Consider the following 25,847-nt stretch of genomic DNA (forward strand, 5'->3'; position numbering starts at 1 on the left):
CCCAGAGCATGCTTTCCCCTCCTCCAACTCCGGACACTTGCTGAGACCGCACTGCGGCTGGTGTACAGGAATCTGCTCTCCAGTGCTCAGTCTTGGGTCAGCGTCTCAGCTCATCTTCCCAGGCCTGCCAGCAATGCCCGCGAACCTAGCTGCGCCCCATCTGGCTGCCTAACTCCTGCGACGGGTGCTGGGGTGAGGGGAGGCCAGGGCTCCCGGGGCATTTTCCTCCTCCCCACCCTGTGTTGGACTTAGACCCAGGGGCCTGAGACACATGTCCAGAGTAAGATTGATTTGACAAGCTTGAGTTGAGGGTGCAGATTTGACCCCTTCGCTGACGCCCAGTGCAAAGACTAATCTTTTGCAATCATTTTATTGCCTCGGATGGTGCAGTTGTTTTTGCAAGATCTGTAAACAGCTTGAGTGCAGCTGGCTGGAGCCAGGGGTAGGCGAGGCAAGGAGTTGTTTCAGAGAGAGTGAGGGTTTGCCTGGAGCTCACGTGGTCTCGTTGGTAGAGGCCTCCGCGTGGCCGAGGGAGCTGCCACTTCCACAGTGGCGCCAGCATCTGGGCAGCAGGCTGGAGGAGACCATGTGGATAGTAAGAGTTTACGGAAATGTAGTGACCTCCTGGCATCTTGTGTTGGATTCGTCAAACACCTACCACTAAATGGGCCCCAAAGAATGACTAATTTCTCTACAGCAGGGGTCCTCAAACGTTTTAAACAGGGGGCCAGTTCACTGTCCCTCAGACCGTTGGAGGGCCGGACTATAGTTTAACAAAAACTATGAACAAATTCCTGTGCACACTGCACATATCTTATTTTGAAGTAAAAAAACAAAACGGCAAAAACACCTGCATGTGGCCCGCGGGCCGTAGTTTGAGGACGCCTGCTCTATAGCATGTAACACGGGGACGAGACAGACCTGAGTTCAGAACCTGGCTTTGTCACTAGCTGGGTGACCTTGGCCAAGGAAACAACTTTTCTGTGCCTCGTTGTGCTCATCTGGAATATGGGACTCGGCACACCCACCTCAGAGGGCGTCTTGAAGGGCGCATTCCTGGCACGTGGCGGGCACTGGTTAATGTGTTTCTCTGGCTACTCACCTCATCCTGCACCGGTGGCTCCTCTCCTTCGGGGAGGTGGACCTGAGGAGTCCACGGAGGAAGTCAAGAAGCGGGAACTCGGGGTTCTCAGCACAGAACGAGGCCGTGTTGACGTCTAGTGCTCAACTGGCCATGATCTGAGCCACGGCCAGCACACCTGGCTTCTCCCTGCAGCGCGTTTCCCAGGTATTTCCAGGCGTCCTCACAGGTGTGTATCACATGATGGCAAAAACTGGCTGTCCCAGTGGTCACCCTGCGTTACCTTCCTTCTACTTCTGCTCCGCCCCCGCCTGCAGCCACCAAAACTGCCAGGCGCCTGGCTGTTGCCGGTGTCTGGAGAGGTCTGTGAGGGCCAGTCAGCAGCCAGGGTTCAGGGCTCCACCTGCCTCACCTATTCTGGTTTCACCTGCCTGCCTTCACCCCATCACTTCCCCTTTGGTTCTGGCCCTGTACTTCCTGGTTGATACTTACGATTCCAAAAAAGGATTCAAGTCAGCTTACAGTGCTTCAGAAATACAGCAAGGTGAAATAATGATAAAAAAGAAGTGAGAAAAAGAAACAAAAGGTTGGCAGCATTGCTGCCTCATTCGAACAGCTTGCTGGTAAAGTGCAGGGTGGGGTAAAAACATTTTGACGTTATCCATACAGGTAACGCACCTGTTTTAGGATCCGATGTGGTAACCTAAGACTCTTGGAGACGGCTCTCAAAACGGCCCGACCCAGACACCTGGGGTGCTGGGGTGCTGTGTGTGGGGACCTCCGCGCCCGGCTGGGGGCCTGGTGGGCGGGGTGCATTGGTCATCTCCTCATGGTCACACACTTGGCTTCTCTCACAGCGACCGCTGGCCTGAAAAGCGAAGCAACAAGAGCCTGAACACCTGAGAGCCGAGCGTCTGATAGATTAAAAGGCGGTTTGGCAGGAAGCCACCTCCTGAACGCCCCAGATTTTAACAAAAGGCGCCTTGTCACGCCACGGAATGCAGGTGAAGCCAGGGCTCGGGCAGTGCTGATTGAGAGAGAAGAAAAAGGAAACTTCTTTGGGGCTTTTTCTTGCTCACCTACCTCACAGGGTTATTGGGAGGATTCCATGAACACAGACAGTCTTGCTGAGATTTGTGCCTGGATGCAATTCCAGGAGAAATGTTTTATCCTAAATAACGGCAGCAGGTAAGCCCTCCATAAAACCTCGCGTGTGTTTTTGGTGATGTACACGTCTCACTCGTTTGCATTTCCTAACAAGCCCCAGAGGTAAGTACCGCTGTGGCCCGTGTTGCAGACACGGAGAGGCGGCGGCTCTGCCTGACCGGGCCGGGATGTGGCCGAGCGGCATGGGAAGCGCCCAGCCTCTCCCAGTCCCGCGGGAGCCTGCCTGAAGCACCTTTTCCACTGCACGTGGGAGGGAGCGAGGGCTCTTTTTCCAGTGTCAGTTTAGAGTCATCCAAGGGCAAGCTAACAAACTCCCATTCACTCTTTAATTCTCCAATTAAATGCCATTTCCCCAGAGAGACCTCCTCATCTAAATAAGCCCTGGCCTGCCCCCTCAAAACGCCCCCCCCCTCCCCCGCCGTTATTTTCAGAGTACCTGGTATTTTTCGCTCAGGGCACTGATCATAAGCATAGTTATTTATCAGCCCTTGGAGGCCACTTCTGTCCCACCCTTTGCTGTTTAAACCACTGTGTCCCTATCATCAGTGATCTCCCAGATCTCCCAGCTCCCAGCTCCCAGCTCGGTGTTGGCACCCGCGGCTCAAGTCTCTTCTACTTCACACCCTGCCTTAATCTTGGATGCCTTCAACCTCACAGGGATGACCCGGCCTTCTCCTCGGCCAGCCCTCCCTCTCCGTCCACCTCAGCTGGCCCCTCCCTCAGCTCCGTCTGGGCCAGCCATGGCCTGACACGGCTCCTCCTGCAAGAGCAGGAGTTGGAGCCTTCCATCTCGCTCATCTAACCGTTCCTGCCGCCACGATCCTTGGCTCCCAACTGGCCCCTTTGCTTGCACCCGTCGACGTTCCTCCCCTCTCTTCACTTCCTTCTTGTGTATTTTAGATTCTAAGCCAGGGGAATTGGGGAGAGTGCCCAGGGAGCCCCCACAGCCTCCCAGGCAGTCAGTGCCACCACTGTCTGCACAGTGTCTGGACGCTGGTGGACTGTCCACACGTGCCCGCGGCCTCCGAGGACTGAGCGGGGGGGGGGGGGGGGGGGGGGGTGCTCCTGATCCGCTTCTGCTGGCTCAGCTAGGAGGCTTGACCAGGTAGAAAAGACAGCGACTTCAGCGAAGATCACACTCTGCTGTTAGGTTGGGTGTGTGTCTATCAGACGCTGCTATCTCACTAGCTGGGAGGCAGGAAAATATAATCGGCCCATATTTCTGATATTCCTGGCTAGCCAACTGTGCTGTTTATGACTCCAGCCAGGAGGACGGAAAGAGAGAGAAAAGCATCTTGAAAATAATTGTACAACTTCACAGTTTATTAGTAAACTTGACTTCCCGTCACCAACTCCAGAGTTGCAGTGAGTTTTATTTCCATCCAGTCTTTATTACTCAGAAGAAAAGTCTACCCTCAAATCTCTATACTGTTTGTAATTAGACCCATTTCTCTCAACATCCAAGAATTGACAGATACCAAAGAAAGGTACCTGTTTACAACACAAATCATAAATGGATTAAATAGAGATACAGCCACATTCAAAGAGAATGTATGTGTATATGAGGTGGGTTTCCCATCAGGTAAATTCTTAGAGATACAGTAGCTGGCTATTACCAGTAAGTCATATGTTTAACTCTCAGCTGTTCCAAGGGAGGCTGATGAATATTCCATCCAAGTCCTCTAAGCAGAGCATCACTATTTGTAACCTCAGTGGAGGCAGCAGTGCAGGGGCTAAAACCCCATAGAATGAGCAGGGTGGCCAGGTCACTGAAAAACAACAAGGAGGAGAGACCCTGGTGTATATTCAGGGAGGTGGGCTTTGTGAGGGAAGGAAAACGAAAGACCTGAACACACCGGCCCTCAGGAGCACGGGCCCCTGGTGTGGAGTGGGAGGAAGTAGCCGCACCAGGCCACATCCCAGTGAGCCTGTTCCCCACGATGCCTCCCCTCCCCCACAGCAGTTGCTGCCCATCACCCCTCAGGCAGGGCAAGTGCTCTCTTCCCATCCATCCTTCCTGCGATCGGAGACCAGGTCTGCTGGATGGCAAAGCGAGTCAGCCTGACGCCTGCCCGGGCCTGGGCCCCGTACAGCTGGCTCACAGTGCCAGGTGGATGCTGGCTCTCCCCACAGACCTCGAGGAGGAAGTTGCTGAGGCCACATCTGAGCGATTTGGCGTGATCACGGGGAACATTTCCACACAGGGCAGGCCAAGTAAGGACCACAGGAGCCACGGGGAAGCGGTGGCCTCCCCTTGCTGGGAGGTACCCAATAACGGGGCAGCGCGTCCTCAGGACCTCTCCAGGCCCGATCCTGGGGTGTTTCCAAGTTTAAGGGGGAGGTGGGGCTTAGAACACGGAGCCTCCCGCTCAGGGAGCAGCACACACTGCAATGACGGGATGGGATACCTCTCCCCGGCCCTGGCCTGCCGAAGGGTCTGCTTATCAAGCAGATGAGTTTCATTGCAGGCACTCTGCCTCCAGCCCGGCCGGAGGGCCTGCTCTCCTCGGCTCCTCTTAACCTGCTTTGATCTTTCTGGCAGTTTCCGTTTAGGAGACACTTTGGTTTCCCACGTGGAAGCCCTTTAGCAGATGCAGTCGGGGAGCATCAGCTACACGTGTGGGTTCTCCTCGGGGCCAATAAAAGGAACTTGGACGGGGACCCGGAAGGCCCAAATCTCATCCTGGCCCTGAGCCGGAACCAGGCTGCTTGGTTCTTCTTATGCCTCAGTTTCCTCATCTGCCCACCCGGAGGCCACGCGAGACAGGAGCCTCCTGGTGCAGGAGGAGTGCTCAGGGGCCAGGAGGCCTGCAGGTGAGCCAGGCGAACCCACGCGTGGGCCTCCGTGTTGTGGGCTGAGGACTGGAACTCTGTGAGGGGAGGACCAGGGCACGGTCGTGCTGGCCTCGCACAGGAAGGAGCGGAGCCTCTGAAGGAACCCCGGTCCCCACTCCACCGGGGTCGCCCGGGGGCTGGAGTAGGAAGGGCCCGGCCCGGATGTAGAAAGTCTTTTTTCAGCCTAAAACCCTTTCCTCGGGCTCAGCCGTGCCAGGAAAGCCCAGTGTGTGAAACCAAGCTTGGGCTGGCCTTCCGAGCACAGCCTGCCCTGTGGGCGCCCTCTGGCCGGCTCTGTGGGCGCCCCCCGGCCTGCCCTGTGGTCCCCCTCTGGCCTGCCCTGTGGTCCCCCTCTGGCCTGCTCTGTGGGCGCCCCCCGGCCTGCCCTGTGGGCCCCCTCCGGCCTGCCCTGTGGGCCCCCTCTGGCCTGCCCTGTGGGCCCCCTCTGTCATGCCCTGTGGGCCCCTCTGTCATGCCCTGCGGGCCCCTCTGGCCTGCTCTGTGGAACCCCTCTGGCCTGCCCTGTGGGCCCCCTCTGGCCTGCCCTGTGGGCCCCCTCCGGCCTGCCCTGTGGGCCCCCTCTGGCCTGCCCTGTGGGCCCCCTCCGGCCTGCCCTGTGGAACCCCTCTGGCCTGTGCTCTGTGGGCCCCCTCTGGCCTGCTCTGTGGGCCCCCTCTGGCCTGCTCTGTGGACCCCCTCTGGCCTGCTCTGTGGGCCCCCTCTGGCCTGCTCTGTGGGCCCCCTCTGGCCTGCCCTGTGGGCCCCCTCTGGCCTGCCCTGTGGGCCCCCTCCGGCCTGCCCTGTGGAACCCCTCTGGCCTGTGCTCTGTGGGCCCCCTCTGGCCTGCCCTGTGGGCCCCCTCTGGCCTGCTCTGTGGGCCCCCTCTGGCCTGCTCTGTGGGCCCCCTCTGGCCTGCCCTGTGGGCCCCCTCTGTCATGCCCTGCGGGCCCCCTCTGTCATGCTCTTTCTCTTTTTCGCAGGAGGAAACAGAGGCCCAGGGAAGCCGTTTGCCGGCAGGCCACACAGCTGGCCCACGAGAAAGCCAATACAAACTGGGAGCTGTCCAGAGGTCTTCTCCGGCTGAAGGTAAGTTTCAGGATGAGACAAAAGTGGAAAGACAACAGAGGAGGCAGCCGGAGGTAAGCAAGAAGGGGTGAGGGAACCCCCCTCAGCCCCAGCCCCGGAGGACCAGCTCCTGAGGGAGGAATGAGTCCACCTGTTCCCAAGGAAGAGGGGAAAGGGAGGTCCCGTGGGACAAGGGGGTGGGGAGTCTGGAAAGGGGTTAAGTCCTTTGAAATGGGGCTGGTGGCAGAAAGCTCAACTTTCTTCACAGCCATTCTGCCATGCAGGGAAAAGCGCCAGGGCCCCTTCAAAGTGAGGGTTCCAGTAAGTGTAGGGATCCTGTAAGTGGTTGGACTGCGATTTACTGTAGGCCGACCACAGAGATATCACAGGTTCAGTTCCAGACCTGGCAAAAACGTATTGCAATAAAGCAAAGTCGTAATCTTTTTGCTGACAGGGAGGGTCTTACCTTCAATCTGTAAAAAACTCAAACATCTCTGAAGTGCAAGAAAGTGAAGTTCAATGAAATGAGGGGCCCCTGTGCGTGACATGCATACGCCTGGTGGGCCAGTGAGTATTACGTAGGGAAAGACTTGCCGATGGTGTAGATGTGTAAGCTTGAATGAAGGCTAGTGCGAATTCAAGAAGAGTGAGATTTTAAAAAATGAACATTGAAAAAGCCTTGACAGGGCTAATGCCTATTAAGGCAAAGGTTGCTCCTCCAATGCTGGAACGTTGGAAGTTCGTCATACAGCTAAGGCTGTTGGATGGGAAAGGAGGCTGATGGTTTCAATAATTACTAATATGGAATAAGTGGGTGGGTGTCTCTTGGGGTGGAAAATGGGCTAAAGATGCTTTCGTTTTGTGGCAGAACCCAGTAATTACTGCTCTGGCTCATAGGGGAATGTCCATTCTTAAATTTATTGAGATCTGTGTAGTAGGTGTAAGGGAATGTGGAGAAGGACTGTGGTATGAGTTTTAGAGATCAGGTCTGTCCTTTATAATTGTGAGTGGCTACTAGTTGTTTTGATGTAAAGTGAATTAATCATTGCTGAATAAAAAATTAAGCGGTTCTTTGTTATATGTGGGAAATAAAATGCTTGGAAATAGATTAACAACAGGTAATCCTATTGCTGTTGGGGTAGTGAAAGAAGCAAATACATTTTTGTTCATTTTGTTTCTTAAGGGGTATAATGTTTTGATGTTTTAATTGTTTAGTTCTGGAGCCGAAGGATAAGAATGTTTTAAAATTTTCAATTGAAATATAATGAATAGTGCTATAATTATTGATATAATGTAATCATGTTGATGTATCTAGTTGTGGCATATCATTAAGAGGCTGAAACTGTCTTAAACTTGAAAGATTAATGCTATTTAGTTTTTCTATTGCTTTTATATTACAGAAGCAGATCATTCTTTGAAATATTTTAATAGAATCAATTTGAAGACAATAGGCATAAAGATATGACTTGACCCACAAATTTCTGAATATTGTCCATAGTATAAGCCTGATCGTGTTAGGGTTGTTTGATTAATATCCTGGAATGGCATTTGTCTTTAGGCCTAAGGAGGGAATAGCTCATGAGTGTAGACCACATTTGGACAGATTTAGTGTTCAGGCTGTTACTTCTATAGGTAGGACTACTTCATTATCAACTTCTACTAGTCATAGTTCTGGCTTTTGACCTATTGTAGGAATTATATAGATCTTCGTAGTCTGTGTATAACATTGGTGTCTATAGGTTCGTACATTTAGGGAAGATTATTAATTTCGTCTATTGTATCAAAAATTTGTAATGCTATAGCAATTAAAATTTGATAATGGGCAGAATAATTCAAACTGTTTCTACTTGTGCATCTGTTGTACTTGCGTGAGCTTAGTTGTCAATATTAATTAATGAAATTAATGAATTGATGTAAAGGACTAAAGAACTAATCAGGAAAAACAATTATCTCTATATATAAAAGGTTAATATGCTAAGTGTCTGACCATCCGACCGGTCACTATGACGCGCACTGACCCCTAGGGGGCAGACGCTCAACGCAGAAGCTGCCAAGCTGCAGTGACTTGGCAGCAGCAGTTCTTGGGTGACGCACCCAAAACCAGAGAGGAGGGAGCCCGATTCCTCACGGGGCCGTGCAATTCCACCTTCGACTGTGGGCTATGTTGTTGCTAGGGCACTGTTGGCCCTGAATCTGGTTTACTGCACACTTGCGTTTGCCTTCCACACCCTGTACGACAGCAATTTTGCAGAGTGCCCTCTCGCATTCCAGGACCCCTCAGGGGATGTCAGAGAGCCCATTTCAGCCCAATCCCCACAGGCCAGGCTGAGGGACCCCACCTGCCAGAGGGACCCTGCTCACTCCGCAGACACTGGGGAGGGACCGTGGGAGGTTGGCTCCAGGGCTTGTCTGGCCCATCTCACCCAGTCCCACCCACCAGCCAACTTGTAATTAATTTCCTTTCAATGTGCATGAATCCATGCACTGGGTCACTGGTTTGTGTATAATCGTGAAGCGAAAATTTTTTTCTATAAACAAATTTCCCAGTTGGAATGGATATGCCATCATCTATAATAATAAAAGCTTAATATGCTAATTAGATGGGACGTCCTTCTGGGTGAAGCCGGCACTGCGAGGGAAGCCTGGGTCCCAGGTGCCTGCCGGTGGCCGGAGGGAAGCCCAGGTCCCGGGTGCCAGAGGGAAGCCTGTGTCAGCAGCCGGGGGAAGGAAGGAAGGCCTATTCATGCATAAATTTCGTGCATTGGCCTCTGGTATATAATAAAAGCCTAATATGCTAAGTGTCAGGTCATCCGGTCGTCCATTCAACCAATCAAAGTGTAATATGCTAATGATATGCTAAGGCCGCTCAACCGCTTGCTATGATGTGCACTGACCACCATGGGGCAGACGCTTTGACTGGTAGGTTAGCTTGCTCCTGGGGTCTGGCCGATCGAGACTGAGCGAGATGGGCCAGACATGTCCTGGAGCCCTCCTGCAGTCCCTCCCTGGCTGGCCAACCTCCTGCATCTCTCTCCAGCCCCGATCATGCACCGGTGGGTTCCTTCGGCTTGGCCTGCATCCTCTTGCAATCCGGGTCCCCTCAGGGGATGTCGGAGAGCCAGTTTCAGCCCGATCCCTCAAGCCAGGCAGAGGGACCCCACTGGTGCACGAATTCGTGCACCTGGCCTCTAGTAGAGCTATAAAGGGTGTGAAACTATAATACTTTAACTTTGAAAAAGTTATGTTAATTTTTATTATCTTACTTATGGAGAAAGATGTAGTCATTATGAGGTTGGCTTGAAACCACTTGCAGACGGTTCAGTGCCTTTTCTTATTTTAAGTTTAAATAAGTAGGTTCTTTAAATGTATGATATGGTGGGGGACATCCATGCAATCATTTCACATTACTAGTTTGTTAATTCTACGGATGCTTCTTGTTTAGATGCAAATGCTTCTCAATTTATAAACATTATTAGTTAGTATTACTGCTGTTAATGAGTGAACCTAGGATGAGATGGTGTTTCTTGTTGCATATGCAGCCGGATGGCCAGGGTAATATTGTGGTATTCCTGAAAGGCCATGTAAATCTTGTGGGAAGAGAGTGATATTAATGCCCACAAATATAATGGTAAAATGAAATCTTATTCAGGTTGAGCTGAGGGTATAGCCTGAAAATAATGGAAAGCAGTGGACAAATCCTCCTATAATGGTAAATGGTAGGAGGATTCGTAGTATGTATCACGAAGGACAATGTCTAAGGATGAATTAGCTACAGCGATTCCTATTAAACCTCCTACAGGAAATAAGAAAATAAAACCTAAGGCTTATAATACGGCTGGTGATCATTTAATATTGCTTCCATGGAGGGTTACTAGTCAACTATATACTTCTACTCCTGTGGGAGAGCCATAATTATAGTAGCTGATGTAAAATATGCTCATGTATAAACATGTATTCCTACTGTGAATTTGTGGTGAGAGTGTACAATTAATGCCAATAAATAGATTTATGGTTCAGACTATTCTATATACCTGAAAGGTGCTTTTCCGCCCAATGAAATGATATGTGATTTTATGTGAAATTATGGAAGCCAGGTAAAATAAGGATATAAACTTCTGGGTGGTCAAAGAACCAGAATAAATGTTGCTATAAAATTGGATCACCTCCTCTTTCAGGATCAAAGAAAGGGTTATTTATATTGTGGTCTGTCACAGGGATGTAAAGTATAGCATAGGGAATATAGTTAATAATATTATAATAATTGTGGTGTCAGAGGGGTACTAGATTTATCAAGGTGATCACTTTATAAGTTACATAAATGTCTAATCACTGTTATACACCTGACACTAATATAATACTGTATGTTGACTGTTAGCCCCCCTCCACCTTCACCTCTGCCTGACCAGCTGGTCTGCATCCCCCGACCCAACACCTACTCCATGGCCCCCGCCCTCAGGGGCTACAAGGGAAACCACCCCAGCTCCTGGTAGGAGCTGCTGCAGGCCGAGCCCAGCACTGAGAGGGCTCCGCCACATCCCCCCACTGATCTGGAAGTGAAGGCCCAAGGGATATGGGGGAGGGGGGGGAAGAGGGTGCTGGTTGGAAAGAGCGAGTGCCTTAGGTGGGGGAAGCCAGGACTCATGACGGAGGGACAGGAAGGGGCCATGACACCCCTGCCCCATCTGTGGGAACCTGAGGGCCCAACTGGGGGCAAGCACCCTCCCCACCAGTAGCTCCCCAGATGCTGGGTCAGGACGCCTGGCCTCTGTGTCCAGAAGGGACCCTCCTGTGGTCTTTGTCTTGATCTTTCTTAATAAACGGTGTTATCCCCGCAAAAAAAAAAAAAAAATTTAATTTACAAATAAATAACCACTTAGCCAGTGTGGCTCAATGGTTGAGCATCAATCCATGCACCAAGAGGTCCTGGTTTGATTCACAATCAGGGCACAAGGCTGGGTTTTGGGCTTGATCCCCAGCAGGGGCTGTTCAGGAGGCAGCTAATCAGTGTTGATGTTGCTACATTGATGTTTCTCTTTCTCTGTCTCTCTTCCTCTTCTCCCTTCCTCTCTCTCTACAATAAATAAATAGGCAGGTACTACCCAGCTCTGGCCAATTGTTGCCATGCAGAAGGGCCTAGTGTTGCCACATTGTCTAATATTCCGTGCCTGGCCCCCGCCCCCCCCTGCCCCCTGGCCAGGAGAAACCAGAAATCTAGTGGGGGGTTATTTTATGAAGGTCTTCCAATTTTTTTAAAAGTTGTCAAAACTAAATTTCAGAACTATGCTGGTCAAATAAATCATCTTTGGTTAAAAAAAGAGATTGTGGTCTGTTAATAATATAGTTATTCCAGCTGCTAGAACAGGGAGTGACCATAGTAATAGCACAGCCATTATAGGACCAATTAAACAAATAGTGATGTTTGGTACTGAGATACAGCCAGAGGTTTTATATTAATAATTTTAGCTATGGAGTTATCATATATGGTCTTTATTATGTTGAGACAAATTTCTCCTCTAGCCAATTTTTAAGTTTTTCATTATGAACGGATGTTGAATTTTATCAAATGCTTTTCCTGTAACTATTAATATGCTTTTTTTGTATCTATTGAGTTTTTTTTTTTTTACAGTAAAACATTTTTATATTAGAATTAGCTGGCTGAATTCAATTTAGATGATCCCAATTTTGTTGGCAATGTCTAAAGTATCATAGTTGGAAGCCAATTGAACATATGACTTCTTCTCTCCATCAGGCCTTATTAGGGTGTTGACCTTGGTCACGTCAATGTCATAGAGCTTCTTCATAGTCTGCTTGATCTGGTGCTTGTTGGCCTTGACATCCACCATGGACACAAGTGTATTATTGTCTTCCATCTTCTTCACGGCTGACTGGGTGGTCAGGGGGAACTTGATGATGTCATAGTGGTCAAGCTTGTTTCTCCTGGGTGCGCTCTTCCAAGGATATTTGAGCTCCCTTCAGAGTCCCCGTGTCTTGGGTTGTTGGAAGTGGGTGGTGTGCAGATCATTTTTTTTGCACGTGTCTGTGCATGCCTTTCAGCACTGCTTTCTTCGCCTTCAAAGCCTTTACTTTGGGAAGGGCAGGAGCTTCCTTCTTCACTTTTGGCGCCATCTTGGTGAAAAGCTGTATGATTCTTTCATTCTATTAATGTGATAATCACATTGATTGATTTGCATATGTTAAACTGTCTTTGCATCCCAGATATAAATCCCACTTGGTTATGATGAATGATCCTTTTAATGTGCTGCTGAATTTGATTTGTTAGTATCTTATTGAGAATTTTTGCATCTGTATTCATCAGGATTATTGTTCTGCCGTTTTCTTTTCTAATAATGTCTTATTCTGGTTTTAGTATCTGGCTGACCTTGTAAAATGAGTTTGGGAATATTCCATCCTCTTATTTTTGGAGGAGATATTAATTGTATTCTTTGAATGTTTGGTAAAATTCACCAGTAAAGCTACCTGGTCCTAGATTTTTCTTCATGGGAGATTGATTACTGATTTAATCTCTTTACTGTAATTGGTTGATTCAGATTTCCTATTTCTTCCTGATTGTCTTGGCAGTTCATATGTTTCTAAGAATTTTTTCATTTCTTCTAGATTGTCCAGTTTGTTGGCATATATTTGTTCATAGTCATAAATCACAGTCTATGATTTATTGAATTTTTTTGGTATCAGTTGTAATGTTTCCTTTTTTATTTATAATTTGTTGATTTTTGTCTTCTCTTTTTTCCATGGTTAATCTGCCTAAAGGTTTGTCAACTGGTTTATCTTTTCAGAGAATCAATTCTTAGTTTGGTTAAATTTTTCTATTGTGTTCTTATTCTCTAATTCATTTATTTCTGCTCTAATCTTTATTATTTCTATCCTTCTAACCTTGGGCTCAGTTTATTTTTCTTTTTCTAGTTTATTAAAATGTAGAGTTGTGTTGTTTATTTGGAATCTTTCTTACTTAATGTAGGCATTTGTAGCAATGAGCTTCCCTCTTAGAACTGCCTTTGTTGCATCTCATAAGTTTTGGTATGTGTGTTTACATTTGCATTTGTCTTAAGATACTTTTAAAATTCCTCCTTTAATTTCTTCTTTGATCCATTGGTCATTTAGAAGAGTAATGTTTAATTTCCATGTATTCATGAATTTTCTAGTTTTCCTCTTATTGTTGATTTCTAGTTTCATACCATTGTCAGAGAAGATACTTGGTATAATTTTCAATCTTCTTTAATTTTCTAAGCCTTGCTTTGTGGCCTAACATATGGTCTACGCTAGAAAATATTTTGTGTGCACTTACTTGTATTCTGCTGTTGTCAGAATGTTCTGCATATATCTGTTAGGCCCCTTCATTCTATAACGTTGTTCAAATCTGTTGTTTCCTGATTTTCTGTCCGGATTATCTATTTTTGAGAGTGAGGTATTAACAACTATTACACTTGCTGTTAATTTTTCCTTTTAGTTTTGTTAATTTTTGCTTTATGTATATAAGTGCTCTGATGTTGGGAGCATAAATATTTACAATTGTTATATTTTCTTGATGGGTAGATCCCTTTATCATTATATAACCTTTATCTCTTATCATTTTTAAAGTACATTTTGTGTGATATAAGCTGTCCTGCCCCCTCTTATTACATTTGCCTGTAATATCGTTTCTACCTCTTCACGGTCAGTCTATAAGGTTAATGTAGGCAGCATATCATTGGATTTTTTTAAAAAGCCATTTAGCTATTTCATGTTCTTTGATTGAATAAATTAATCTTAAAGTTTAATTATTGAAAAGGAGTTAAAAATTGCCATTTTGTTTTCTCATTGTCTTATCCTTGTTCCTTGTTTCTTATCTTTGTGTGTGCTTTGATGTCTTGTCTTAGTATGTTTTGATTTCTTTATCATGTTTATGTAATTATTGTTTTTCCCTTGTGATTAACATGAAGCTTACATAAAATATCTTAAAATTATAAAATCCTACTTTAAATTAATAACAACTAGAATTCATGAGCTTTACATTTTTACTTCTCCTCTCACATTTTAGGTTATTAATGTTACAATTTATAAATTTTTTAATATCGTGTTAACTAGTAACCGATTATTATAGTTATGGTTATTTTTACTCTGCTTGTTTTTAAATTTTTAAACTAGAGTTGTAAGTAGATTTGCACCACCATTACCATATTACAAAATCCAACTTTGACTATTTACCATTACCAGTGAGTTTTGTTTTTTTTTACCAGTGAGTTTTATACTGCCTTATGTTTTTGTGATAATTAGCATATCTTATTTCCACTCAAAGAACTCCCTTTAGCATTTCTTGTAAGGCAGTTCCTGTGGTGATGAATTCCCTGTGTGTTTGTTCAGGAACGACCTGTTTTGCCATCTTGTTGATGTCTCTTTCTTTTTATTTCTTGAATAATCATTCACTGAGGTAAAACCCCTGAAAGTGGTGAGGCCTCCTAATAATACAATAGTGAGGATAAATATAGCAATTAAGGTGTTTTATTTCATACATAGGGAGAGTAAAAGTGCTGTTGTACATGAATTATCTATATATATAAAAGGCTAATATGCAAAGTGTCCCCTCAGGAGTTTGATCACTTGCTATGACATGCGCTGGCCACCAGGGGGCGGCATGGAATAAAGGAAGGCCCCGGCTGGCAGCTGGGGAAGGGAGGCCCTGGCTGGCAGCTGGAAGACCCCAATCGGACCTGATTGCCGGCCAGGCCTAGGGACCCTAACCGTGCATGAATTTCATGCACCAGGCCTCTAGTATATAAATAATTGTAGCAAGTGTTATGATACAAATAAGTTTATAATTATTATAGCTGGAGTATGAATTATAATAGCTGTTATTCAACCTAGGTAAGCAATTGATAAATAGGTTATGATTTTTTGTAATTGGTTTTGGTTGAGTCTTCCCCATTCTTCTAGTATAACTGGTAAAATAGTTGTGCCTGGTCTGTGTGGCTCAGTGGTTGAGTATCAACCCATAAACCAGGTTACCGGTTCGATTCCCAGTCAGGGCACATAAAATTGTTTTAACCCACAAAGTATGTCCCATATAATATCAATTATATCTATTGGTTTATGACTAGCCACGTGGAAGAAATTTTATATACAATGAACAGTTCTATGTAGTATATAATATTCAGTTTGATGCGCTTGCTTATAGGGATGGGGTAAAGTTATACAGTTATATGTAGTATGTGTCATGTACGATCTAGCATGTAGGTACTAATACATTGTAATGGAGTAGGTAATTTAATGCATGAAGTACATAGCAATGTGTTTACTTTAGAATTTGTTTCTAATACTGACATATCATGTGATCATGTTTCACTGTTCATGAGCAACTTTCAGGGAATAGTTTAAGAATTTCAGCTTTGGCTGCTGTTGGTGGCATTGGAGCTGCTTCTTTGATGACCTAGGGAGATTTTTCACCTTTTTCTGGCTTTAAAACCAGAGTAATAAACTATAAAGGTTTTTCATTTTAGAAGATTATTTTCAATTAAGCTTGTGAGTGGCCTAAGTACAAGAATAAGAAGAAAATGTAAGACTGATACTAGTTGGTCAATGATGATAAATGGCTGTTCAACTGGTTATCCTCCAGTTCATGTTAATGTTAGTAGGTCTGCTCCTAGTAGTCAGAATAATCACTGGATGAGGGATCAGAATATTATGCTTTGTAGTTTTGATGTAAGAGGTATTGTAATAATTGCTAGAATTAGAATAGAGAAGATCAGAGCTAATATGTACCTAACTTATTGGGGAGGGTTCATAAGATTGCATATACAAATAGGAAGTATCATTCTGGCTTAATGTGTGGTGGATTATTAAGTATGCAATTGTCTGGATCTCCTAGCCTAGAAGATTGAGAGATAACAGGACTAGTATGGAAAAATAAAAGTCCTAGAATATCCTTGAATGTATAGTAGAGGTGAAATGGAATTTTGTCTGTCAGATAAAATTCCTGATGGATTATTTTATCCTGTTTCATGAAGAAATAGTAGGTGAATAATTACTAGGGCTGAAATAACAAATGCGAGGATGAAGTAGAAGGTGTGAGTATAGCATTGTCAACTGAGAATCCTCCTCAGATCCATTCGACTAGACTAGTGCCAATGTAGAGAATGGCTGAGAGATTTTATAGCTGTTGCTCCTCAGAAGACCTCATGGTAGAATGCAGCCTACAAATGCTATAACTATTATTGTGAATAAGATGATTCCAATGTTTCATGTTTCTAGGGAGGGATAAGATCCATAATATAGGCCTCGTCCTAAGTGAAAGAATAAGCAAGTAAATACTATAGGTGCTCTGTTGGTATGTAGGTATCACGTAATTCATTCATAGTTCATGTCTCAGCAGGTATGGGTTATGAAGGAGAAGGTGGTTATTGTATGTGACGTATAGATGTAAACCAAGCAGATTCCTAAAAGAGAGACAAAGTTTCATCATGGTGAAATGTTTAATAGGGCTGGTAAATCAATGAATGAGTTATTAATTAGTGGGTGGGAATTACAGATGTTGGCCATCATTATTCTTACAGTTGAAATACAATTATTTTTCATGTCATCATTAGTTAGGTTAAATCCCATGTGAGAATGATGACCTATATTTTATTTATTTTAGCTATGTTAGTAGTTAAGTTTTGTAGGTTTCTCTTCAAGATCTTTATTTATAGTGGTTTAAGGTTGGCCATAAGTAGAATTGGTTGTGGTATTATAAATTTTGTTAGGTCTTTTTTTTAGGTTTAGTAGTTTTAAAATATATTTGCAGGGAATGCTGGCAGTGTTTGGTTATACAATAGCTATGGCTACTGAGGACTAGCCTGAGTTTTGAGTTTCTAATAACTGTCTTCGGACTATTTGATTTGGGGTTGTTGATGGAGACTATGGTTGTTTGATATATTTTAAAGAATGATGAGGTGAAGACTGTATTTAAATTTAATGAATTAGGAGGTTCTGGCACTTCTCAGGAGAAGGCTTAGGGGTAGCTGCATTACATAGCCATGGAATGTGATTGGTGGTTGTAACTGGTTGATCATTGCTTATTGGTATACGGTTTTATTAGAAGTTACTTTATTTAATGAAAAAAGAAAAAACAAAATTAGGCCCTTTGGGTCAGAGATTAGTGTTGAGATTTTTGTTTGAAAATGAGAAATGGATTTTGATAATACATTTCTAGTAATAATTAAGTCTAATAATAATGATGATGATTTCTGGCTTACTGAAAGTTTGACAAATGGTGTAGGCCAGAGTTTAATAGTTTTGTGTGGTTAAGGTTAAGTTCAAGTACCAGAATAAAACCTGAAAGTCATAGCAAGGGCTGTTAGTTTTAGATAATAAGGCACAGATCTGTATGCCTATCCAAACAGTGATACAAAGTTCAAAATCAATTACTTCTTCCTTACTTACCTAGTTTGCCTTGTCCTAACATCTATGACACGACTATTACTATCAATAGCAGTACAAAGTCACATAAACTAACTGATAAATTATATATTACATGTTTATTAATGGTACAACTTTTATGTAAAATTTACATTTTATGAAAAAATCAAAAATATTTACAAAATTTTGTAAGATAGATTTGCATTGTTCTAATTACAACTCAAAGTAGTAAATAACAATTCTTAAAAACTCACATTTGTTAGAGTTCTGTGTTTACAAATTCTTGGTTAAAGAGACAGCTAGAAAGTTTACCACTATACATAAGCAAGAACCAGCTTGCTAAATACATTTCCCATGAAAATCTACTGGTCTTTTTTTTTTTTTTTTTTTTTTTTTTTTTTACATTAGTGGGGTTTTAAATGAAAAACAAAATCAATATAAACTCATATGGCTTCAAAATTGTAACCTGCACCCAATACGTATTTATGTATTGACCCTTTGCGGTAATTAAGAAAGTGCAGAAATTTTAGCATTTCACTAATTGGTACATTTTAAGGTAATGTTTAATTAAAAACAAATACTGTAAATATAATGGTGTCTGAATTTCAATGGCTCAATAAGAGGAGTTTGACTGCAATGCAGTTAACAGTTATGATTTCAGTAAGGGACTGTAACTGGCATTTAAGAGCACAATATGAGTTAGAATTTCTAATTTTGATCACTTTTTAGTAAAGATGAACATTTCAGTAAATTATTTTATGTATTACTTTAGTCAAATCTAAATTTATAATTGGGCTAACACTGAATATATAAAAAGCACATACTGTGTTATATATATATGTATACATATATATATATATTGCTAACAAGTAGATTTTCTGCTTTATTTAGTAAGACGTTACATAAATGTCTAGTAGGAGTTTTATTTTCTGTAAAGCTTATGAGAACAATTAGTGGTTTTATATAAATTATCATATATAACACAATTTATCACTTCTACTATTCGAAATGCAGGACACTGGTATTTATCCTTATAAATAAAATTTCCAATTTTAAATTATGAAACTTTGTCCAAAATATTTAATTCCTTCAATTAATTAGGATTTGCCATAAAGTTAGGTTTTTTACTATTTAATATTAGTAGTTTAAGAAATGCTTAACCCAATCCATTACTTTAAAAACATACAAATTGGTAATTTTTCCAACTGTTGAAATGAAAACAAATAGCAGACTTCTCTAATGCCAAAACTAATCTTTTCTATAATGTGTTCCTCACAAAATGCTACAAAATTCATGCTCACAACACATTCAGTAAATAAATGTATAAATTCCCAATGGTAAACAGAGTAGAAGGAAATGTTAGATTGAGAGTTAAAAATCCCAGTTACTAATTGAACTTAGTTTTTCAGAATTTAAGATTTACATACTTTTGATAGGTTATGGTCCAATATCTGAAGGTAATTTTTCTCCCCTGTAAACATAAGCCATTAGGTAGCTCTTTGTCTTTCTAGTGGCTACAGTGTTTCACTAAACAAGTGAGCCAGGGTTCTTAAGTATAAATTATTTAATTATCCCGAATTCCCGCCAAAGTTATTTATAAAAATTGTAATTATCTTGTAAAAATGCCTGATCACTTAAGACTCTGAACAGAAGATCCAGATTGTGAGAAAAAAAGTGAGGCACATTTATGAACACAAACTGGATAGGCACATTTCTGGTTTTTTGTTATTTTAAAAGGCACACATTATGCAATCCATATAAAAATAAATTAAATCTACAGCATTAATTCATCAAAACAATCACAACTTCTATAAAGTTAACTGCAGAAGTAAATTTCTCTGCTGTCTTTTGCAAGCTTATTTTAAAACACATTGCACTTGAGGATTAAAAAATCATAAAACACCACTTATAGTTATATGTTTTAAAAAAATCAAATGATAAATTTTTTGCATACAACCCGGACTGTAGTCTGATTACTTTATGGCACATAACTCAATTTGATTGAGTGTTCTAAATTAACATTATCCAAAACTTAGAATTCATGTTGTTTATATTCATTTAACATCAAACTTACGAAATTTAAAACTATCTGACTAAAAAATTTATGGAAAGCTAAATTACTTTGTGCTTGCTTTCCTGAAATTTTAGGCCTGATATTATACTATAACCCCCTTTTTCAATATAGACACTGAAGATAATTTAAAATTTCAGCCTATGAAAACTTTTTACTGAGAATCTGAATCAATGTGCTTCCTGAATATTGCAGTTGATCATTTACAGCGTTGAAAATAATTTCAGTGCTATTTCTTTCAATGACTCACTTCAAAGGTGCAATTTAATATTTACAGTCAGCTCTCAAATATGTCTACGCTTTAAAGACATACTACAAGTTAGAATAGTGTTTGAAAGAACAGATAATGCAGAATGGCAGGTTTGTACTACTCCCTCGAGCCAACCACTTTGCTTAGGTCGTCCATCAACAATCTGCCAGGTATCGTCCTGAAAAACACCAAGTACAGCTTTGTGATTATAATTTCAAATGAACTCAAATACACTTTCATTGTGGTTACAGATATAGAATCCCAGTCCCCAATTGCTGTTTACAATATATTAGAATTAGATCACAGGTGTTCAGCTATACTGGCCATGGGCATTCTTTCCCAGGTGTCTCTCTACCTGGCACCTTATGCCAAAGACCAAAGAAAATACTTTCATGCCTTTAGATTATAATACAAATGTTTCCCATGTACATGAAAAACTTAATCTCCCAACTCACCAGTGGCAAACCGCTTCTTTACTAAGGAAAGCCTATAGCCAGCGCCTACAAGTTCAATATCCACTCCTGAGAGGGTACTTCCCTCGCTGAGGAATTGCACTGCAAGTGTTGTCGGTTTACTGGGTCCTTCTGAAAGATCAAATTTTGCTCTTAGAGTCCCAGAACCTACAAGGAAAAGAATAAAGAATTTACACAGGGTAATATACATTTCATACCAAAAAAATCAAATGAGCACATAAGATAAACTATTATCAGTCCTATGCCAAATTCATGACATGTATACAGTAAACGAATCATGATCCTGTTTCCAAATTTAGACTTCATTCAGTGAATCTGAATTTTTGTTAAGTAAATAATCTTAACCCATGCTCCTCTTTGACTTAATATGAATATGAGTTGTTTACTACTGAGGTTCCTATGCTATATGCATGCTGAACTGAGTCAAAAGAGAAGGAAGTCAGTGAGGGTAGGTCAGAGGGAAGAAGCCCTAGGAGGAATACGAGTAGGAATAAAGTAAAAGGGAAATGTTTATCATATGGGAGTGGGAGAGAGAAAAAAGGAAAGACAGCTAAGACTGGGGAAAACTCTATCAACATTACTATTTTCAATTCACCTCTCTTTAAAAAATTTAACAGGTCTAAAGCATCATGCAAAATAGATACTTCTGAGGTGCTTCCTTTTCGATATAACCATTTATTCAGTACACTTCATGCCTAATAGCATGGCAGAAACAGTAAACCAAACAATTATGATGAATATGGTAAATGCCATAGAAATCTCAGGAGCCATGGAACACCAAAGCACATAAGATGGTGGTGGGGATGCCCGTGTGTATTCAGGCAGAGGGAACTACAGAGATGAGAGACTGGAGAGAGCATGATGCATTTAAGGGAACTACTTCTGTACCAGAGGAGTCGGAGAAAGCAGGAGAATGGCAGAAGATGAGACTAGAATGATAGCAAGGAACAAGCTCTAAATATCTTTACATGCCAAGATAAGAAATAACCATAGGGAACCACGAAAGGTAAGAAAGACAGAAACACTTCAGATTAATGTTTTAGGAAGGGAGGGGGACGCAAGATGCAAGGTAGGGAGATCAACTGAAAGTCAATAAAATAGTCTAGGACTCTAGGTGACAGGAAAAAGGAATCTGAACTAGGCTAAGGGAAAGGAAAGGAATGCATTTGAAAGATATATATTTAAGAGTTAGACTCAAGAGGTGAGAAAGGAAGAGTTTACTAGGAAGTTACCAGGTTCCTGGCTGGGGAAAGTGGGCAGAATTGCTAGGTAGCAGGAGTCACATTCTGTGATTCCTTACACAGAAATTGAATATTACAGAGAAAAATCTGGAAGATGTCCTAACACTGATCCACCCTATACTATTTTGCGAGTGGGGAAGATGAATTGCTACCTAATTCTTAACCATTGTCCAAGCCCTCCTTAAACATATACAATTCTTGACTTGCAATTCAATCTGTAACGAAGTTCTACCAAGAGCAGCGACCTTGGCAATCCTTAAACTTTGGAATTATTTCCTGTCCCTCTTCTGGGAAAGCCAGAATAGAAACAGATCTCTATTTTACAGTACTCTAATCTGGATATTTCTTTTTAAAGGTTGACTAACCCCGTGGTCAGCAAACTGCAGCTCGCGAGCCACATGCGGCTCTTTGGCCCCTTGAGTGTGGCTCTTCCACAAAATACCACGGCCTGGGCGAGTCTATTTTGAAGAAGTGGCATTAGAAGAAGTTTAAGTTTAAAAAATTTGGCTCTCAAAAGAAATTTCAATCGTTGTACTGTTGATATTTGGCTCTGTTGACTAATGAGTTTGCCGACCACTGAACTAACCCAATCAGAACCACATTTTATAAGATTTTTCCATTTCTTCACATAGACAACCCGACACCTGAATAGCAGAGGGAAACTATTAAAATATCTGGTTAGAAAGTTATTGTTGACGTTTTAAGAGATGCCTCCTATTCCCCCTCCCCTGCCCCTTTACCCACCTCCACCCAGCCCTGCCCCCCTGCCTCTGGCCATCACCAACAGTAGTCTTGTCCATGGGCTATGCATACACTGAGCGGCCAGATTATTAAGGTATTTTCCAGCATATAAGACGACTTTTTAACACAGGAAAATCTTCTATACGCCCGAAAATACAGTATGATCGCTGAACGCATAATAATCTGGCCACTCAGAGAGAGAGAGAGAGAGAGAGAGAAAGAGAGAGAGAGAGTATGTATATATATATATATTAGAGGCCAGGGGGAGGGGACATGGGCGGTTGGCCAGCCTGCCTGCTGGTCGAACTCCTGGTCAAGGGGACAATTTGCATATTAGCCTTTTATTATATAGGATATACACTGAGTGGCCAGATTATTATGCGTTCAGAGATCATCATAATCTGGCCACTCAGTGTATATGTTCTTTGGCTATCACCTCCTTTCATTCCTTCTGACCCACCTACCTCCCCTCGATAGCTGTCAGTCTATACCATGTATCTATGTCTCTGGTTCTATTTTGTCATTTACTTTGTTCATTAAATTCCACATATTTAGTGACATCATATGGTAGTCCTTCTCTGTCTGGCTTATTTCACTAAGCACAGTAATGTCCAGGTCCACCCATGCTGTCACAAAAGGCAACAGTTCCTTCTTTTTTACAGCCACGTGGGATTCCATTGTGTAACTGTACCACAGCTTTTTTATCCACTCATCTACTGATGGGCACTTGGGCTGTTTCCAGATCCTGGCTATTGTAAATAATGCTATGAAAATAGGGGTGTACCGTATTTTCCGGCATATAAGATGACTGGGCGTATAGAAGATTTTCCTGGGTTAAAAAGTCATCTTATACACCAGAAAATACGGTATATATTCTGATTGGTGTTTCAGAATTCTTAGGGGACATTCTCAGAAGTGGGATCATTGGGTCAAAATGCAGTTCCATTTTTAAATTTTTTAAAGGACATACTGTTTTCCACAGTGGCTGCACAAGTCTGTATTTCCACCAACAGTGTATGAGGGTTTTCTTTTCTCCACATGCATTCCCAACAACAGCATGTATGAGGGTTTTTTTCTCCACATTCTTGCCACCACTTGTTTGTTGATTTATTGATGTAGCCATTCTGACAGGTGTGAGGTGATAGATCATTGTGGTTTTAATTCACATCCTATCTAATAAAGAGGGAATATGCTAATTGACCATCACTCCATCACAAAGATGGCTGCACCCACAGCTGAGGCCAAGTTCCCATAAGGAGCCTTAACGAGCAATCAGCAGGGACCTGAGGCTACGCCCTCTCCCGCCCCCTCCCCCGCCCCCACGGGGCTTGACAGGGGACCTCAGGCTGTGCCCCCCACCCGGCAGGGCTTGACAGGGGACTTCAGGCCATGTCCCCCACCCGGCAGGGCTTGACAGGGGACCTCAAGGTGCGCTTCCTGTCCTGATGCTGGGCTAGGGGACCTCAGGCTGCTCCCCCTACCCCAGCGCCAGGCCGGGGGACCTCAGGCTGCACCCCCCCCCCACCTGGTGGGGCTTGACAGGGGACCTCAGGCCGTGCCCCCCGCCCCAGCAGGGCTTGACGGGGGACCTCAAGGTGCACCCCCAGTGCTGGGTCGAGGGAACTCAGACCACGCCCCTGCCCAGCAGGGCTTGACGGGGGACCTGAGTCTGCACCCCCCACCTGGCAGGGCTTGACGGGGGATCTCAGGCCATGTCCCCCACCTGGTGGGGCTTGATGGAGGACCTCAAGGCATGCCCCCCAACCTGGTCTGGGCTGGGGGACCTGAGGCTACACCCCTGCCCGGCAGGGCTTGACAAGGGTGGGACTGGCTGGGTCTGGATCTAGCCCAATGGGGGGGGAGGGGGGGCGCGCAGGCCGGATCTGGGTCTCATGCAATTTTGAGGTGCATGTGGGTGGGCAGGGACTTGACTCTGGGTCCCATGGTATGCCCCAGACTCTGATAGGAGGAAGGTTTTCATATACATTTTACTAATTTTCTTTCATCTGACACTTCTATTATAGAGAAAGGGCAAATAACAATATTAAATTACTTCCTCTAATCCCCTTTTAATGTGCACGAATTTTGTGCACCGGGTCACTAGTTAAGTATATTTTCATATGTCTATTGGCCATCTATTATATCCTATTTGGAGAAGAGTCTATTCAGGTCTTTTGCCCATTTTTTAATTGGACTATTTGTCTTCCTGGTATTGAGTTGTACAAATTCTTTGGAAATTAACCTCTTATCAGATGTATCACTGGCAAATCTCTCTCATTCAGCAGGTTCCCTTTTCATTTTGTTGATAGTTTCCTTTGCTGTGCAGAAGCGTTTGTTTGATTTAGCCCCATTTGTTTACCTTTTCCTTTTGTTTCCCTTGCCTGAGATATACTAAAATATTGCTATGAGAGATGTCTGAGGCTTTATTGCCTATGTTGTCTTTTAGAATTTTTATGGTTTTGAGACTTACATTTAAATCTTTTATGCATTTTGAGTTTATTCTTGTGTATGGTGTAAGTTGGTGGTCTAGTTTAATTTTTTTTTTTGCATGTACCTGCCCAATTTTCCCAGCACCATTAATTGAAGAAACTGTCTTTACTTCATTGTATGCTCTTGCCTCCTTTGTCAAATGTTAATCGACCACAGAGGTATGAGTTTATTTCTGGGCTCTCTGTTCAGTTCCACTGATCTATATGCCTGTTCTTATGCCAATACCAGGCTGTTTTGATTACAATGGCCTTGTACTATAGTTTGATAATGGTATTGTAATACCTCCAATTTTGTTCTTCTTTCTCAAGATTGCTGAAGCAATTCAGGGTCCTTTTTGGTTCCATATGAATTTTTGGAATATTTGTTCTACATTTTTGAGAGAACCAATTCCCCTTTTTTGTAAGTTTTTACAATAAAAGTTGTATAGTTTCATGATATGGGAAAATACATCCTTTTCTTCCTTGTTAACTGGTTTTAAGCCCTCAATTCAAGTAGGATTTCTAGCTTACTTCATTTCAATAACTAGAGTAAAAGTCAGTACAGTTGACTACCTTTAAGTATCAAAAAGCAACAAAGGAACTGCAGTTAGCTTTTGGGTTATTTGACCCAGTGAATGTGTGGTTTTCTGGTAAAAGTCAGATTCATCATGGCACATATAAATAAATAGACAATATGTTCATCGTCCTTTATGCAGAAATACCTAAGAGAAAAACTGACAATGTTTTTGTGTTTTGATCACATTACTCTTAAAATATTCAGAAAAGCTCAGCAAAACCTACTTAACAGGAAAAGTTATTGGTGGTTAATTAGGCATTCAAGAGGGCAGGGTAAGAGAAAATGAAAATAATTAATCCTAAAGACTTGACTGTCCTGGGAATTATATTCTGAATTGAGTTAAGGGAGATACCAGGAGTGATCAGCTAGCACTGACTTTTCCTTAGCATCGAGAACACAAACACAGACTTGGTGGGAGGAGGCAATTAACTTCTCCTTAAAAAATTATCACAGAATTGAAGGCCTATATGTTTCGTTGTAATAAGGGGAA

General features: G+C 43.1%; 1 protein-coding gene and 1 pseudogene across 1 annotated transcript in view; both read right to left on the reverse strand.

The window, feature by feature from the left end:
• Nucleotides 1-11,804: 11,804 nt before the first annotated feature.
• Nucleotides 11,805-13,761, reverse strand: LOC129148866 (60S ribosomal protein L23a-like; annotated as a pseudogene).
• A 3,875-nt stretch (nucleotides 13,762-17,636) lies between these two features.
• Nucleotides 17,637-25,847, reverse strand: part of FCHO2 (FCH and mu domain containing endocytic adaptor 2) — a 136,306-nt gene continuing 128,095 nt past the window's right edge. Inside the window, exons 25-26 of the mRNA XM_054715177.1 lie at nucleotides 20,313-20,477; nucleotides 17,637-20,035 (exon numbers count right to left, since the gene is read on the reverse strand). Coding sequence (XP_054571152.1) covers nucleotides 20,013-20,035; nucleotides 20,313-20,477 — 188 coding nt within the window. The 3' untranslated portion in view covers nucleotides 17,637-20,012. The remainder of the gene's footprint in view (nucleotides 20,036-20,312; nucleotides 20,478-25,847) is intronic.

Source organism: Eptesicus fuscus, chromosome 4 (assembly GCF_027574615.1).
Source record: "Eptesicus fuscus isolate TK198812 chromosome 4, DD_ASM_mEF_20220401, whole genome shotgun sequence".
Classification (NCBI taxonomy): domain Eukaryota; kingdom Metazoa; phylum Chordata; class Mammalia; order Chiroptera; family Vespertilionidae; genus Eptesicus; species Eptesicus fuscus.